General features: G+C 37.1%; 1 protein-coding gene across 2 annotated transcripts in view; it reads right to left on the minus strand.

Moving 5' to 3' along the window:
* Window positions 1-16,101, minus strand: part of GXYLT1 (glucoside xylosyltransferase 1) — a 34,327-nt gene that overhangs the window by 4,607 nt on the left and 13,619 nt on the right. For both annotated transcript variants that reach the window (XM_048926538.1, XM_048926531.1), the window contains 5 exons: window positions 12,794-12,971; window positions 11,784-11,909; window positions 10,728-10,979; window positions 1,484-1,607; window positions 990-1,162 (listed from right to left, as the gene is read on the minus strand). In XM_048926538.1, coding sequence (XP_048782495.1) covers window positions 990-1,162; window positions 1,484-1,607; window positions 10,728-10,979; window positions 11,784-11,909; window positions 12,794-12,971 — 853 coding nt within the window. The remainder of the gene's footprint in view (window positions 1-989; window positions 1,163-1,483; window positions 1,608-10,727; window positions 10,980-11,783; window positions 11,910-12,793; window positions 12,972-16,101) is intronic.

The raw sequence follows: 16,101 nt of genomic DNA on the forward strand, positions 1-16,101 counted from the left end.
TGCTTAACATGGACATGAAATAAAGAAGTCATTAACGCTACATTGCAATATTGTTATAAACAAATGAAAAACTAAACAGTATTTCAAAGTAACCTAATTTTGTTCACCTTATTACCACTGGATCAGCAGTGTTTCATACACTTTCTCTGACATACACATAAAGCAAACGGGAACGTAAATAAAAACAAGTAATTTTTTCTTCTGTTTTTGACAACACTCAAAGGAAACAAAGAAATTGTACCTTTATGGAAACACATTCACTTTCCCTGCAATGTATTCTCAGTCCCCCAAAAGTACTTTTTCTCATTTTTATATCCATATGACAACACGTAATAAAGCACCATTAAAATATACTATTGATTTTTGAAGGTTATATGCATACGATAGCCTGCTACATTAAAATGTGCATCAGTGCTACATTTTACAGCACTTCAGTGAGTGTACCAATGCAGTGATAAATAGTTTATGAGATGACTTATTTGCAGAATGAAAAGAAGTCACTGTACTAAGCATTTAAGTGAACAGTAACATATTCATACCATGAATCTCTAACAAAGTTCAAAATGCTGCATAAAAAGTATTGTCTATCCTCCAAATCTAGCTACCATCGAATGTTAAAACATTGCAGTAAGTATGTGCAAACTTTGGGAGGAAAAACATTTTTTCTTCTTCATTTTAAAACCTCCAGGAAAGTTAAACTTCAGTGGTCTCCATATGTCCATAACGTTTACAAGATGTACTTACTAAGGGGATGGGAACAGTCTTTCAAATAAACACGATGCAGGTACAGGCAGTGTTTTAGAATCATAACCTAAATTCAGTCTGTACAACGTTAAAAGTGATGTTAGTCACAAAATGAATACATTGGAAATCCATACAAACAGTAAACCCAAAATCAGTGAAATGTCTAAAACTTACTTCAAAGGGAAAGAAATTACATTGTTGCAATAAAGGCAAATTTTGCACAACTAAATGCTGAACACACTTACATTTTTTATTGCTTCATACACGGCCCTAAAAGTTGGCTGTTTATCATCATGGTAAACACCCCTGTTTCCATGAAGAATAAATATACCTTCTTCTTCAGCTTCCTTACAATTGCTTCCATAAATGCAGTGGTCAGGCCGATAATTCCATTGGCAAGGAAAGATATACAGACTTTCTGTGCAGAAAAAAAATAATAATAATTCGATTAAGTATCAAAATTGTTGCTGGGGACGCATTCATATTTCTCATTTTACATTAATAGTGCTTCATGAATTTCTCTACAGTTGTTGTAAAACCTAACAACAAATCAAACTATAGGACATCTCAACTTTGCTTATCAATGAAAAGACTGTTTCTTAGATAAGGAAAAGCAAACAACCATTAAAAAGTCTACTGAATTCTTCCACTGAAAGGTTTTCTAAATCATTTTTCTGGATTTCTGATCATACAAAACATCAGCTTTGTCACATTACACTTAAAATCAATGTGGATTTACCTGGATTGTGAAAAAACATTATGTTCAACAGATCCTGATCACCCCACGTTATGTTCAACTTGTACTTCTTCAGCAGAGGCATAAGAATTTCTCCCCAGCGTAACCGGACTGTTGTCATATCATTCTATGAGACAGAACAAGGCTAAAGAGTCATCCATTCAGGTTAGCTATGCTAACAAAGAAGGAAATGCCCTATAGAATCACAGCATTTGCTTCTCAAAGCCACAAATCTCAAATGGTTTGCACGTGTTTATGTATTTATTCCTATTGAAGAAATGACTGCATAGAGGGAAAACACAGCTAAACCACTTCCAGTATACTTTATTTCTTATTATCTTATGATAAGCAAAATTATATGCATCTCCTACTCCTGCCTTGATGAGTTCTCAAGATTTCCTTTTAAAACGTCTTCTAAGAAATATCAAATTATTTTTTGTCTTATAGGTTTCTGTACAGCAGTAAATTCAATACAAAACCAGATTTCAATTGATGTGTGCCAAGTACATTGGCACTGCTGAAGCTTCCACACTTCAAGCAATTTCTTGTTCTTCACCAAAAAACTGCGAGCATACATACATTTTATAGTGAACTTCAAAAATTTCAAAATGGATCAATATAAAATTAATTATTGAATATTCCCAAACACACACAGGCAGAAGGATATGCATAAAAAGTAATGCATAAAAAACATAGACATTCTTCAAAAGTTTTCCAAAGAATTTTCCTAGAGTTGAATCTTCTTTATTTATTTATTTATTTATTTTATTTCCACAGCAAAGGCACAACTTTTCCCTACCAAATGCAGCATGACTAAACCAACAGCTGTTACTTATTTCCCAAACTGCTGATTAATTACAGTTCAGAAGATAAACTCCTAAGGCTTGGGTGAGATGACGCTGTTTAGAGTAAGCTGGCCTGTGCTGAACTTCACATTACCAAAAAGAGGTTACTACATGCAGCATAAGAGTCATATATATTCTAAAGCTATTTTCTTATCTTTATACCACATTCAAGCTCAAATAGAACAGAAAAGGAACAAGGTTGCTCACTCTGTGCCTTCTATTTTAGTTCAGAGAGAGAGGATGCAATAACAAGACATCCTAAAGAGAGAAAATTCCAGAGCAAACATAGGATTAGCCCTTGATTCTTATTAACCAAGTTGAGAATTTTTTAAAAAATTGAACTTCAGCATTGTTTGGGATTTGTATACAAAAACACCATGTTACAAAGCAGAAGAGATTACCTGGGGTACAATATTCAGTTTTAGAACCACAGCATCAAACGCTTTCCCCTACAAGCTTTCTTCTAAGAAACTAGAAAGCACCTACAGCAACAGTTTCTGTTTTAGTTTTTCTTCAAATCAAGTCAGCCATCAAATATGGAAAGCTTTTGGAACGGAAGATTAAAAAAAAAAAGACGAAATACAATCAATTTTCAGACAGAAATTAATAAAAAAAAAAGATCTATAGTTTATATTATGTAAGAAGCTGAACTGAATGATACCATGGTCCCTTCTGGCCTTAAAAATTTATGACTATGGCTGCTTCCAAGTATTTGACAGGATCAGGCATAAGAAATGCACAAGAGAATTCTTCTCTAGCAAGAATAATAATTAGGCTCTGTGCAATGTGATTAAACAGAAGAAGATACAGCCTAAGCCTTCCAAAAAGCAAATCTATTAGACTGAAGCACCATGTATAAAGATTACTGCCTCACTTGGATTTTGCCATCCACAAAATATTGATCAAAGGTTTAAACTTGCACTCAATGCTAAGAACGGTGAGCTAATTTAATTCTTAATTTATTCTTAAATCTATTAATTCTTAATTCTAATTTAATATGTTAATCATAGCAAGAGAGTATAAAGAACTAAAAAATAAAAATAATTTTTAAAAGATTTAGAGCAACCCATAAATATATTACATTAAATTGTCAAAACAATTAATTCATAAAATTTTCATTTAGCTTGCATAGTTATTTAATAATACTGAAATACAGAGTATATCCCAAGGAGATAAAAAGCAGGTAACAGCATACATCACATTGCCAGATGTCCAGAAGCAACAGTACTTGACAAATAGTGCTATTAGATTTAAGAATTGGAAATTCTAATATTTCAATAACCTTTGCATAAATAAAGAAGTTACATATTAATTTATTAGCACGGATGTACAGTGAAGCCAGCATAAGAATCACTGTGTAAGAAAAATTGCTTGCATTTCTTGAATTGAATTTGATAACATCGTTCTGCACAACTCCACTTGTAGTGAGGTCAGAGTGAGAAACAGAATCCTCGAGCTCAATCCAAACCAACACAAGAATTATTTTTCAAAAGTTACCCAGGTGAATATGAAAGAAGTAACCATCGTTACCATTAAAAGATTCTAAAATATAAACTACGTTTCCAATATCCAAAAAATTACCAAGGAGGTTGAAAAGATTTAAGAAGCAGCATAGGAAACATTCTGTGGTATTTTAAAATGCCATCAAGCTGTTACAGACAAGTTCTACAAACCTTCCAGATACTGATGTCAGTAAAGCTGTCATACTCAGTCGGCAGCAACCTAGTATTAAACTTCCTCTTAATACTTCTAGGAGAACATAAAGTTGAGGAAACATACTCAAATCATACAGTATTATCTACAGAAACTGAAGCTGCAGATCCACAATCACTGACCAATTTATGATTTCATTAATGTCATATGAGAGGAATTTCTTCTGGTGGTTACATAACTCCATCCTGTTCTTGCCTCAAAACTGTAGTGCTTAACCCTTGAGGTTTCCTCAGTATTATTATTATTATTATTATTATCATTATCATTATTATTATTAGTGACCTGATTTACTTCACCGAATCAGCAGAACATATTCTTTTCTCTATCAAATTTAATTGGTTCATGGAAGGATCCAACAAACAACAGAGGTTAGGACAAAGCAATCAGGAAAAGAAGCAAAAACCTACTGAAAAGAGCTTACTATGTTTCTCAGAACTACAGCCTCAAGCCATACAGAGTGGTCACAGAAATTGTGCTCAGGTTTTATAAATTCTCTGCTGTTTGTTTAAAGCATACTCACGAACCTTGCCCTTCTATACACTATCTAGAGTTACTTTGCTTGAGGCTTGTTTGATTTTGTACATTTGTTCCTTTCTGTGGGTGATTATGTCTCAAGCATTATATATAACATTAAGTATAGCAATGCCTAAGTCTCCTTATGTATTTGAAAAAGATCACTGCCCTCTTTTCATGTAGCCTCACTTGTCTAGGACTTTCTGTTAAAGCACCACATTGCTATGTTATTGGCTATGTCCCTTCCAGTTTGTAAGTGTCTGTGTCTATAGAATGGTTCAGTTGGAAGGGAATTTTGATGATCATTCCATCCCTCTAGTAAACCAACAGCACCTCCCTGTTCAGTATCATTAGCAAACCTGCTACAAATGTATTCCACTTCTGCATCCAGATCACTGATAAAAATGTTGCACAAAACTGATCCTCGAGAACACCACTGGTGAACACAGCCAGATGAAAACCCACTTACCACAGCCTTTTGAGCTCTGCCATTCTGACATTTTATCACCCAGTGCAGCACTAACTATTCATCTCACAGTTGAACAGAAGATGCTTTGCCCAAAAGATGCTGTGGGGACAGTATCAAAGCCTTACTGAATTCCAGAAAGATTACATTCACCAAGCATATACAAATCTACCTCCTAAATATTCTTGCACATTTTACATTCCCATTCTCAACTTCTGCTTTGCAAAGAAAATGACAGACAGGCACTGTCCATATAAAGTTTTTTTTACCAGTTTGAGCCTTATCTTTGGCTATGCAATGTAAAATAATCACACTACATTCATGTGTATGCACGTGCATATAAGCAGTGCATTTGTTTTTACTGTATGCATGCACACAGTCTCATAAAACACACAAAAAAGAAATAAGAAAGTAGAACTAGGAACTATTAGACACCATAGGCAAATAGCTAGGATGCTTTTCTAAAATGAATAGAGCTCTAAGAAGGCTGAGTTTAGAATAACTAAGATAACTAAGTGAATAAAAGATAACTTAATTCTGGACTGAGACATTAAGCTACATCTTTTCTTCTACCTGGGTGAGCAGAAAATAGCAGAAAATGTTCTAGTACCACTGGCTAATGTCCAGTTCTTTTTTTATTATTCGTTTTCTGGTTTCTTATAACTTTTACAAATCAAGCAAGAATCTTAAAGGTCTCAAGCAACAAAGTCTTCAATTTTATTCCAAAGAAACTACAATAAAGAAGGAAGCCACATATTCAAATCTATCATACTGGAGGGATATCCTGACCCAGAATTTCCATTCTTCAGATATGAAAGAAGTCTAACGCAGATTTTTGAAGACATAAAGCTTCCAAAATATTATGTCTACTTAAGGTCTTTGCTCATTCTCCTGAATGAATATAAACAAATGTTGACCATCCTATAAGAAAATGAAGCACTTTCTATTTCTGACGTTACTTAACTAGACTAAGTAAGAAATGAGACACAACATGGGTCGATACTTGCAAGGTTCAAAAGCAAGAAATCCTAGAATGGCGTGGATTGGAAGGGACCTTCAAAATCACTGCTTCTAACCTCCTGTCCTAGGCAAGGTTATCAACCACCAGCGCAGGCTTCCCAGGGTCCCATCCAACCCGGCCTTGAGTGCCTCCAGGGATGGGGCATCCACAGCTTCTCCTGGAAATCTGTTCTGGTGCCTTACCACTCTCTGTGGAAAAAAAATCCCCCCTAGCATCTAACCTAAATCTCTCCTCTTTAGAATTGTTCCCCTTGTTCTACTGCTATCTGACCACGCAAAAAATCTGGCCTGCCTTCCATTCACAAACTCCTTTTAAGTACTGGAAGGCCACAATGAGCTTTACCCCAGAGCCTTCTCCAGGCTGAACGAGCCCAGCTCCCCCAACCTTTCTTTCACAGGAGAGGTGCTCCAGCTCTCTGATCACCTTCGTGGCCCACCTCTGGACCCACTCCAACAGCGCCACATTTTCCTTGTGCTGGAGGCCGCTGGCCTGCATGCTGTACTCCAGATAGAACCTCACAAGGGCAGAGCGGAGTGGGACAATCACCTCCCTCTCCATGCTGGCCACCCCTGTTTTGATGCTGCCCTGGGTACAGATTGCTCTCTGAGCTGCTGCACACACTGTTGGCTCATGTCCAGTTTTTCATCCACCAGACCCCATAAGTTCCTCTCTGCAGGGCTGCTCTCACAGAGTTCTCCCAGTCTGTGCTCATATCTAGGATTGCCTCAATCCAAATGCAACACCTTACACTTGCATATGCTGTTGCTGCTGGCCAGGGATATTAGTACAGACCTTACCCCTGAATTTATTTTCCCTCTCTTCTAAAGGTTCAAGACTAGAAGCTCCTTTACTATCAGTATAAAGTGAAGCCATACACTCAGGCCTACTGTGTATAGTCTCAACTCCACTAAATTCTTTCCAAAGTTTTGCTGCACAGCCTACTATTTTTCAGATCAAGCAATTCTCCTTACAAGACATTCAAGGTACCTGAAGATGAAAACAGATCTATTGAGAACAGCAGCGTCTGTAAGAAAGCCTCTGCATCTCAAGGCTCTGTGATACTCCACAAGCTTGTGGCACCACACTGTACATAGTAGGGGAACATAAGCTAAATAATCCCAGATCTGAACGCTCTCTATGCCAAGATCTCAATCATCAATTTCTCTATAAGAGAAACTCATTTTCTGCTCAGATGTTTCCCAGGCTTCACTGCCATTGACAAGAAAAGAAAATGGCTGAGCACTGTAATACCTAGGTTTCAGATGCAGCTTTCTCTCTAGATATCTTCAAACCATTCCTACTGGGCTGAGCATGCCTACACCAAGTCTAATACCACAAGACACTTCTCCAGTGTGCTCAACAGGAGGTAGCACTAAGTCAGCAGCATAGGTTAGAAATCATGAGGCAGTGTTCCTCCTGAAACAATTATGAAAAAAGCCTGCCAACAAATATCCACTGATATATAAGTTGGCCATTAGCAGTGAAGTCTGAAGAAAAGTCTTAGCAAGTCAGCCACTTTGGAGAGAGTAGCTATCCTTACAAATTCACAGCTTGAACAAATAACAAATACACTTTCAGGCATGTATAACAGAGGTAAAACACCTGGAATTAATATCAACAGATATTCATTTTTTATACAAGAATCTGAATGATACAGACAACATTCTAAACCAAAGAAGGCATATCAAAATACTCCTGCTGAACAATAAAATTGGTGTATGTTACATCATGCATTCAAGAATTAGATCTGTTTCTTGCTCAAGACAATCAGACTCAAAGAAGAGTGAGAAAAGCAGGGGAAAGAAAGACATAGAAATGGAAGATAAAAGATTTAATGCAAGAAACAAGTTCTCAGCAACTATGTTAAAACCTGCATACTGAAAAGGTACAGAAAACACCTCTATTTCCTTTTACTTCTGTATTGAGCAAGAGATACAGTAGCTACAGTTACAGCACAGGAAAGTCACAGCTAAGTTACAGCTACATATTACACCTACTGTTAACTTCATACTTGAACCAAACTGTTCTTTATTTTTCTTATATTCTCAGTATTTTCAAAACCAAAAGGCATTAAAAGCACTTTACGATGGAAGCCAAATATTTCTTAAATTGGAGATGGGGAAAAAAGTAACAACCGTAGCAAATGCGCAGCATCAGAATGTCTGAACGGCCAAAGGTGCCAGGCTAAAGGTGTTCCACACCTTCCTGTGTCAGTTGCATATTCTGGTCTCCTAATGGAGGCATGGGTCCGAATCCCACTTCTGACATCACTTTTAGCTAGCAATAGGATGAGAGGGAATAGCCTCAAGTTGTGCCATGGGAGGTTCAGGCTGGATATTAGGAAAAGCTCCTACAGAGTAGTCAGGACTGGAATGGGCTGCCCAGGGTTGAGTCATTATACCTGGAGTGTTCAAGAAACTTGCAGATGTGGTACCAAGGAAAATGATTTAGTGGGCAACATTGATGATAGGTGAATGGTTGGACTAAAGCAGGCATGTCCAACCTGCAGCCTGTGGACCACACTCAGCCTGGCACAGCTCATAATGTGGCCGGCCCTCAGTGGTGGCTCTTCCCTACTGACTGGCTAGGTGCACACCCATCACTCATGACACCCAAACACTGTGTGATATCAGCACTGTCTAGGCTGAAAGCAGGGCACAGGGAAGGAGCAGCGCAGTGCTAACTCAAGTTATGGCAAACTGTCTATATTTTGATACATTGGCTAAACACAGTCCTGTGAACAGCAAAAATACCAAGCAGCTGTGCTTTCAGTTTTGATAAAGGAATTTGAGAATAGGTTTCAAGGTCACAAAAAAAAAAAAAAAAAATCATCAATTTATGCTTGCAACACCATTTTCAGTCGACATAAATCTGCAAATTTTCAAACTGAATGTATAAATATTCAACTCCAACATTTGATCATGTCTCTTTACTAGACTTTTATCAGACCTCTCTTAACAAAAAAATATCCTTCTGTTCACAGACACATCTTACTCATGTCATCACTTTGTGGCAGTAGGTACATTTGTGAACAAATGTTTTCAAGGATGAAGACAGGAGAAGTAAAACCTCATAAAATATCTCCAATGAGCACTTTGAGAACTCAGTAAGAATTGCAACCACTGCCATCAAATCAGAAGGTAATGCATTAGTTTAACAAAAAAAAGGTCAAATACTGCAGCAGTTTTATGTTTTTGTAGCTCTATATATTTTACAACAGTTGCTCCAAAAGTAATGCCTCATATTCTATTCTGTTGGCCCACAACATCACAGGCAGATGTTGGTGGTGCAGCAGTAAAGGTTGGACCTTCCTGCCAATATCCCATTACATTTTGTTGCCAGGAGACAGATGGCAGCAGAGAAGCAGTCTGACCAAATGGTGTCTGACATGGATGTACATATGAAACAGATGTGTGTCATTTAATTCCTCCATGCAAAAAAAAAAAAAAAAAAAAAAAAAAGTCTGTTGACATTCATTAACACTTGCTGAACATTTTTGAAGACCAAACAGCGAATGTGAGCACAATGGTGCATTTCAGCAGTGGTGACAGTGCCAGTGGGTCTCTTCCACTGCTGCAGGCTTTGATGAGCATGGTATGCAGCCTCTTGCTCATCGCTGGTGAAAATGCATAGCTAAGGGTGTTAAAAAATACTGCTCTGTTGCTGAGCATTTGCTCTATCAAGCAGAGTCATTGTACTCACTGTATCTGTTGCAGTTCCCATGGAAATTAATAGAAGGCATTACTTTTGGAGTGACATGTATATGCAGCCTAAGCAATTCCTCTTTACTCAGTGTGGCCCAGGCTAGCCAAATGGTTGGACATCCACTGACTAGATGATCTTAGAGGTCTTTTCCAACTTCAACAATTGATTCTAAAATGATTCTAAATGTATGTTGTCACTCTTAAGGTGTACCTTCCCCTAGTTTTTGACTGCATGACTGTTTTCCCTAATCAGACTTCTTCCCATCTTCATGCAGTTTTGTTTCCGTGGTTGTTTTCAGCTTCTTGTGTGGTTTGTTGTGTTTTGTTTTTGTCTTTTTTTTTTTAAAGTATAAAGTAAGACAGTAGCATAATTATGCAACACTGCTTTTGTACTTGTCAAGTATACAGGGAAAAAAAATCTGTGAAGCAACGACTACTTCTTGTACTGGACATGTTGCTTTACCAAACATTTACATGACATAGTTATTTCTCTACAGAAACTAAGAACGCAAAGTAAATCAAAGGCACTTAAGTTGATTATCAGCTGGTTAAGCTTTCAAAGATCAAAATTTAGAAACGGTACAGTTAAAATAACTTACTAAATGTTTTAGCACCACCTCCTGGTCGTATTACTACATACACACATTCTTAAAGTTAGTTAATAATACACATAAACTGTTTTCTGAAAGCTTTGAAGTGAAGAAAAGCAGGAAACTATCTACTGACAAACATAATTTAAAGCAACTGATTATATCCTGTCACGTGATATTCAAGAAAAAAAATTAAAACAATCAAGCAGACTTACAAATCAAGAATTTATCTTTAGATACCGCTTTAAATACAGCTTTTTTAGATCACTCAGTTACAAGAACATATTTGTCCCGGATGAATTTTGGATGAAAATACTGTCCCAGACGAATTAGAAACAGGAATTTGCAATTGAAAGATGTATGAAAACAAACTGCAATAAACCCAATATACATACCTTGAAATACTTTCTTCTGATCCGTGTCATATTCATCAACATGACTCCAGAGTTTATTCCAGTCGCTCCATAATAGGGATGCCGAGCAAAGCGATTATACCACCCAATACGAGGCTCTTCATGCTCTGGTGCCATTGCAGCAATTTGTGTGGAGTTGAACTTTCTCAGAAAAGACCAAATATCATCAACGGGTCTCAAAAACAGTATGTCAGTATCAACGTACAACAACGAATCCACGTCCTTCAGGATTAACTGAAAAGAAGTGGAAAAGAAGTTTAAAACCCAACTTAACTAATTCAGCTTCTCTTAATAAAACAAACTATGGCAATTTGTACTTCTAATATATTTTTGACACATACAAATAAATTCACCTTAGACTGTCAGTTTGTAAGCAAAAAAAAATTTATTTCCTCTTCTCTTTTTGAGAATTTCTGCAGACTGAAACAGAGGTTTGATGTACAACAATAATACAACAGAGCAATGCCAACATTTGCATTTTATATCCTGGGTCTCCTCGGGAGAGGGCTGTAGGCCAAGTAAAACACTGCAATAACAGAACCTCCTAACTTCTGCCCTTTCCCTTGCTTTGATATGCAACTAATCAAACAATGAGGCAAGTGTAAGGAAACCCCACAAGTGACAATGTTCGGGAGATGGCTGCCACTGCTACAACTCATCTGGCATGAAGTATGATTACTGAAGTCTTAGATGAGCAAATAAAAGGCCGCCAAAAACACTGGAAACAACAGGCTGTTTCTTGTTTTGTTCCTCTTAGACCCATGCAAGCAGGAAACTTAACAAATAAATGAGATGCGTGATAAATCCTATCTCTGAGAGGGTGACATAAGCAACCTACAATAAGCACCAGGAATATAATTACATTATGCAGCAACTGAGAAAGGGAATTGTATTCCAGGGTGTATTACCAGAAAACTTAAAGGTTTTTTAGGATGTCATAACTGACTTTTAGGAGCAGCAGTTCTTGATTTAAAACTAAGCAGAAATAAGATTAGCAAAATGCTTGATACTTCTGTATTTGTAACACAATAAACTTACTGGCAAGAATAGCCTTTGTGAAGCACATGGTTTGAACAACTTCTTCCATTCCTTCGCACCTTCTGATGGAAATGTTATTGGATACAATGTGTAATTAACTTTTCCTTCATATGGGAAGTCATCAAGCTAGATGAAAAGATCACAAAAAATTACATGAGTTCAATGTTACAGGGAATCATATCTTATTAATAATTGAACACAACTGCAACACCTCTTTTCCAAAGCAGAAATGTTTCCTGAACTGCAAAAATCTGTCAGCCACTCAAAATATTTAAGCAAAAAGTGGCACCTGCAGGACACAATGAAGAAAACACATCGTATCAGATCACATACACAAGAGCAAGTAAAATCCATCAGTATTTACAGGAAGTAAATCCAGACATTTTCTCCCCTTAACTAATTTCCACAGGAAAACCATCAATGAAATCTTTCCCAATTTAAAATAAGCTTATCTAATTTTGCCACAATTCCTTAAAGTATGATATTTGAGCACAAAAAATAGTAAAACTCTCCAAAGGCATACACCAGTCAGCTTCTAATACTGTCACTCCCGCCAATGTTATACCCATAAACTGGAAGCTGCTAAAATTAGATGTAACCACATCCAACATTTTCACAGAATGAGGTTTCCTTTTGCTTAGACAAAATAAAGCTGACTCAGAAAGTAAATACAGGGATGAAAAAGGACAGATTTCTTCTTGTAAAATCAACTGCGTTCAAGCTCACACAATAAAACTGGTTTGTGGTCAGAACATCAGGTTTCTATTCAGCAAATTTAAGGTGACAAATCATGAAGCTGTCTCTGCGAGAAGCCTCAATATCAGCAACTGGCATTTTTTTAAAAGGAAAAAAAAACCTTAAAAATCCCCATCCAACACTAGGAAACACTTGCACATTACCTCAGACTTCTTTATTTCTGCCACTACATTCAACTACCACCCAAGTAGCTGATAAATGTTTAAGTATTACTCCAATTGTACATTTATTAAATAAATGTTTTGGGTACTTACTATGTCTCTGAAGCTCTCATGTAATTGATCCTCAGCAAAAATATGAAACTGGAGAGGTTTGATGCTGAAAATAATGGCTGATCTCAACATAGTAACGGTCTCTTCCAGTCTTTCACCACAGGCAACCACTGCGAGATGCACCGTCTCAGAAGGCTCATATGTTTTCATATAATTGTATCTAACACAAAAAGGATTTTTCATTAACATTATTCCTTTCGCAGGCTTAAACAAAAGCTCTATTTTTTGCAGAATGTAATTTAACACAATAACCAATAATGGACAGATGAAACAGAACATACAAAACAACTGCATTACACTTCATACTTAAGTTAAATCTGAATTATTCTCTGACCCATTCCTACCACACCAGCCCATGAGGATGGAAGAGCTACACAGAAACCAGACCACAACGAAACAAGAAGCTTTCCACCAAAATAGCCAGATTAAAAGAAAGATTGCATTAAGTTGCATCAAAACGCAACAAGCTGTCATCACTTCAGGTCTATACACATGTTAGTAATTTTTTCCCTTTTCCCTGCACTCTTCGTGCAGACAGGTAAATATGATACACACAGCAGAGTTAATACCAAAAGTGAACTACCACTATTTTTAAAAAGTTTCATTAACAAATGTTTTTGAGCGAACCACTTCCATTTTGCCCATTCTCTGCTCCAGTAGATACTTATGTCAAAAATATGCTTCAGACCTTCTCTCAGGCACTGGCAAAATGCAGGAAGATTTCTCCCTCCTGCAGGTGTGCAACATGGTTTGGAAAGAGGAGAAGCTAAGAGCTCAAGAGACTGTGTGGGATGTCCTGGTGTTCCCCATGGTGCCAACAAATCCCTCGGACACCCCAGTCGCACACAGTGCTCACATCTCTAGGGCTAAAGCACTGCAAGGTGCAGGGCTTGGAAGTCATTTCTCCCTTGTTCAACAGTTATAGTGTGAAGTGCCTGCTACGTATTAGGCAGGGTATATTATTTCATTACTTTGACACAACGGGCTAGAATTACCATCAAGTAAATACCAGTAGCTTGGTAGCAAACACTGCAGGCATACTAGATCTATAGCTGTTTTCTTTGGTTTGGATTTCATACACTTAACCCATAAAGCTTTCAAAGGTTTTAAGTGTATGTCAGCTCAAAGCCAACTTTTGTAACAATGTTCTACACCTGAGCTATTCACACCATACTAAGAGCAGGGAAGGGCTAATAAAACTAAGAGCATTTGAAGCTCTCAGATACTTCCAAGTTGTGAAAACAAAGAATTCTCAAGTCAGAAAAGACTTTGCTAAACTACTGACAGCAGAGAAATGCTCACCCATTCTCAAACACCTGCCAAAGACAGACATACCCCAAAATACAAATGAGCAGATCTCATTCTTAGCATAATCTCTACCTAATTTACACAACTAAAACATATGTAAATGTATAAATCTTTTCCTATAAATCAGCAAAATATGCCATGTAAATATGCCTTTTTTCTTTAAGTTATGGAAGATTAACACACGTTATTTTGAGATCCATGAAGCAAAATACAAGCAACAACATTGCTGTAGAACTAAGTTTGGTACCATAAATAACGCTTGCATTTAAAACAAAACAAAACGTTCCAAGCTTTGAAATGGTTCAAAAGCTCTGAAATTACTAAAATCCAGCAACCCAGGGATATAAGAGGGATAATACTTCGATTAGAACATATAGTCAATATTAAGTCAAGGTTTGGAACTGTATTCAAAATCACATGGATGAAAGACAGATAATATTTAGATCCAAAAATGGACATCTAAATGAAGACGCTGGCGTATGAGATTGTGTCTCCCATTCAAACTAATAGAGACCTGATGGGAAGGCAATGGAGCCAGGACAATAATTCATCTTACCTCCAAGTAAATACCTAGGGCTTGATTCAATTGTTTAAGACAGTGTCACTTCATATGTTCCAGAATAGCTCACCCTGACTTCCAGGTGCCAGTCCTTAAGGACAAGGTATCTCAAAGACTGTGTTATATTTGTTAGTCCTATGCAGATGTCAAAGATATCCTAGTGCTTCTCTGTTAACATCAGCCATTTATCTCTTAGCAACTTACTGGCTGGTCACCTGGGTCACACTATTTTCTTTCAATTTTAATGACAGTTTAAAGCCACTTGACACAAACACATAAACACAGACATTCGGAAGATTCAATCCACAGACTAAATCCTTTCAGGGGTCCTGCAGCAAAACCTGAAATATTAGTTCAGTTTAAAAGAGAAAAAAAAAAAAAGCATAACCTTTAAATATAACCAAGGCATGAACATTCAGACCTTTATACCTAAAGCTAATCTAAACATTACACCATGTAGTAAGCAGCTGATGCAAAGCAAGCTGAATGTGATGAGGGTAGCTGAAATCCACAAATAAATACACCACTGCAGTCTGAACAAGCTGCAAGCAGCAGATTAGCCTCATCACTAATCCACTGTAAAGGGAATTACAATAATTAAGCCCTGAAGTCATGAGCACCTACACTGATATTGCAAGGTCATGTGATAAATAATGGCACTACCTATACAAACTGCATAGCTGAAAGCCAAGTTCCTGAACCACACGGAACACAGCTTTCCATGAATAAAGTATGATGAATATTACACCAAAGCAGCCCTTAAACACAGCACTGAGATTCAAAGACTTTTTCTACACCTAGTCACACTGCAAATAAAAGAACACTTCAAACCACACAACAAAAAAAATGCTTGCTGTAATGTTTTCGCAGTCACTTTGCCCACATCTAATCTGTTTCATGAGCTTATGAGCTCATTAGTTCAATTTTCTCAAATCTCTGTTTAAAAATGATTTTTTCAACTCTGAAAGAAATTGTATGAAAAAGCGAAAGCCACTTACACTTAGAAAAAGAACAAACGAGCCTAGGGAAAATGTGTTTTCATTTTCAGTATAAAAAGTCAGCAAACAACAGTATCGGTACAAAAATATTCCCTATGTAAGTTTTCTGATAATTAACATGGAAAAGTTCAAGGAGATTGATTTAGGTGAGATATAAAAAAAAAGATCTTTCACAGTGAGGGTGCTGAGGCACTGGAATTGCCCAGTGATGTGGTTGAGGCCCCATCATCCCTGGAGACTTTCAAGGCGAGGCTGGATCAGGCCCTGGGCAACCTGATCTAGCTGTCCCTGTTCACTGCAGGAGAGCTGGAGTAGATGGCCTTCAGAGGTCCCTTCCAACTCTAAGGATTCTATGATTCTATGAAAATGCAAGTTGTGCTTTTTAGGATCTGCAGGACAAATATTTTCACATAAGCGACCAGTAC

The sequence above is a fragment of the Lagopus muta genome, chromosome 1 (assembly GCF_023343835.1).
Source record: "Lagopus muta isolate bLagMut1 chromosome 1, bLagMut1 primary, whole genome shotgun sequence".
NCBI classification, from domain to species: domain Eukaryota; kingdom Metazoa; phylum Chordata; class Aves; order Galliformes; family Phasianidae; genus Lagopus; species Lagopus muta.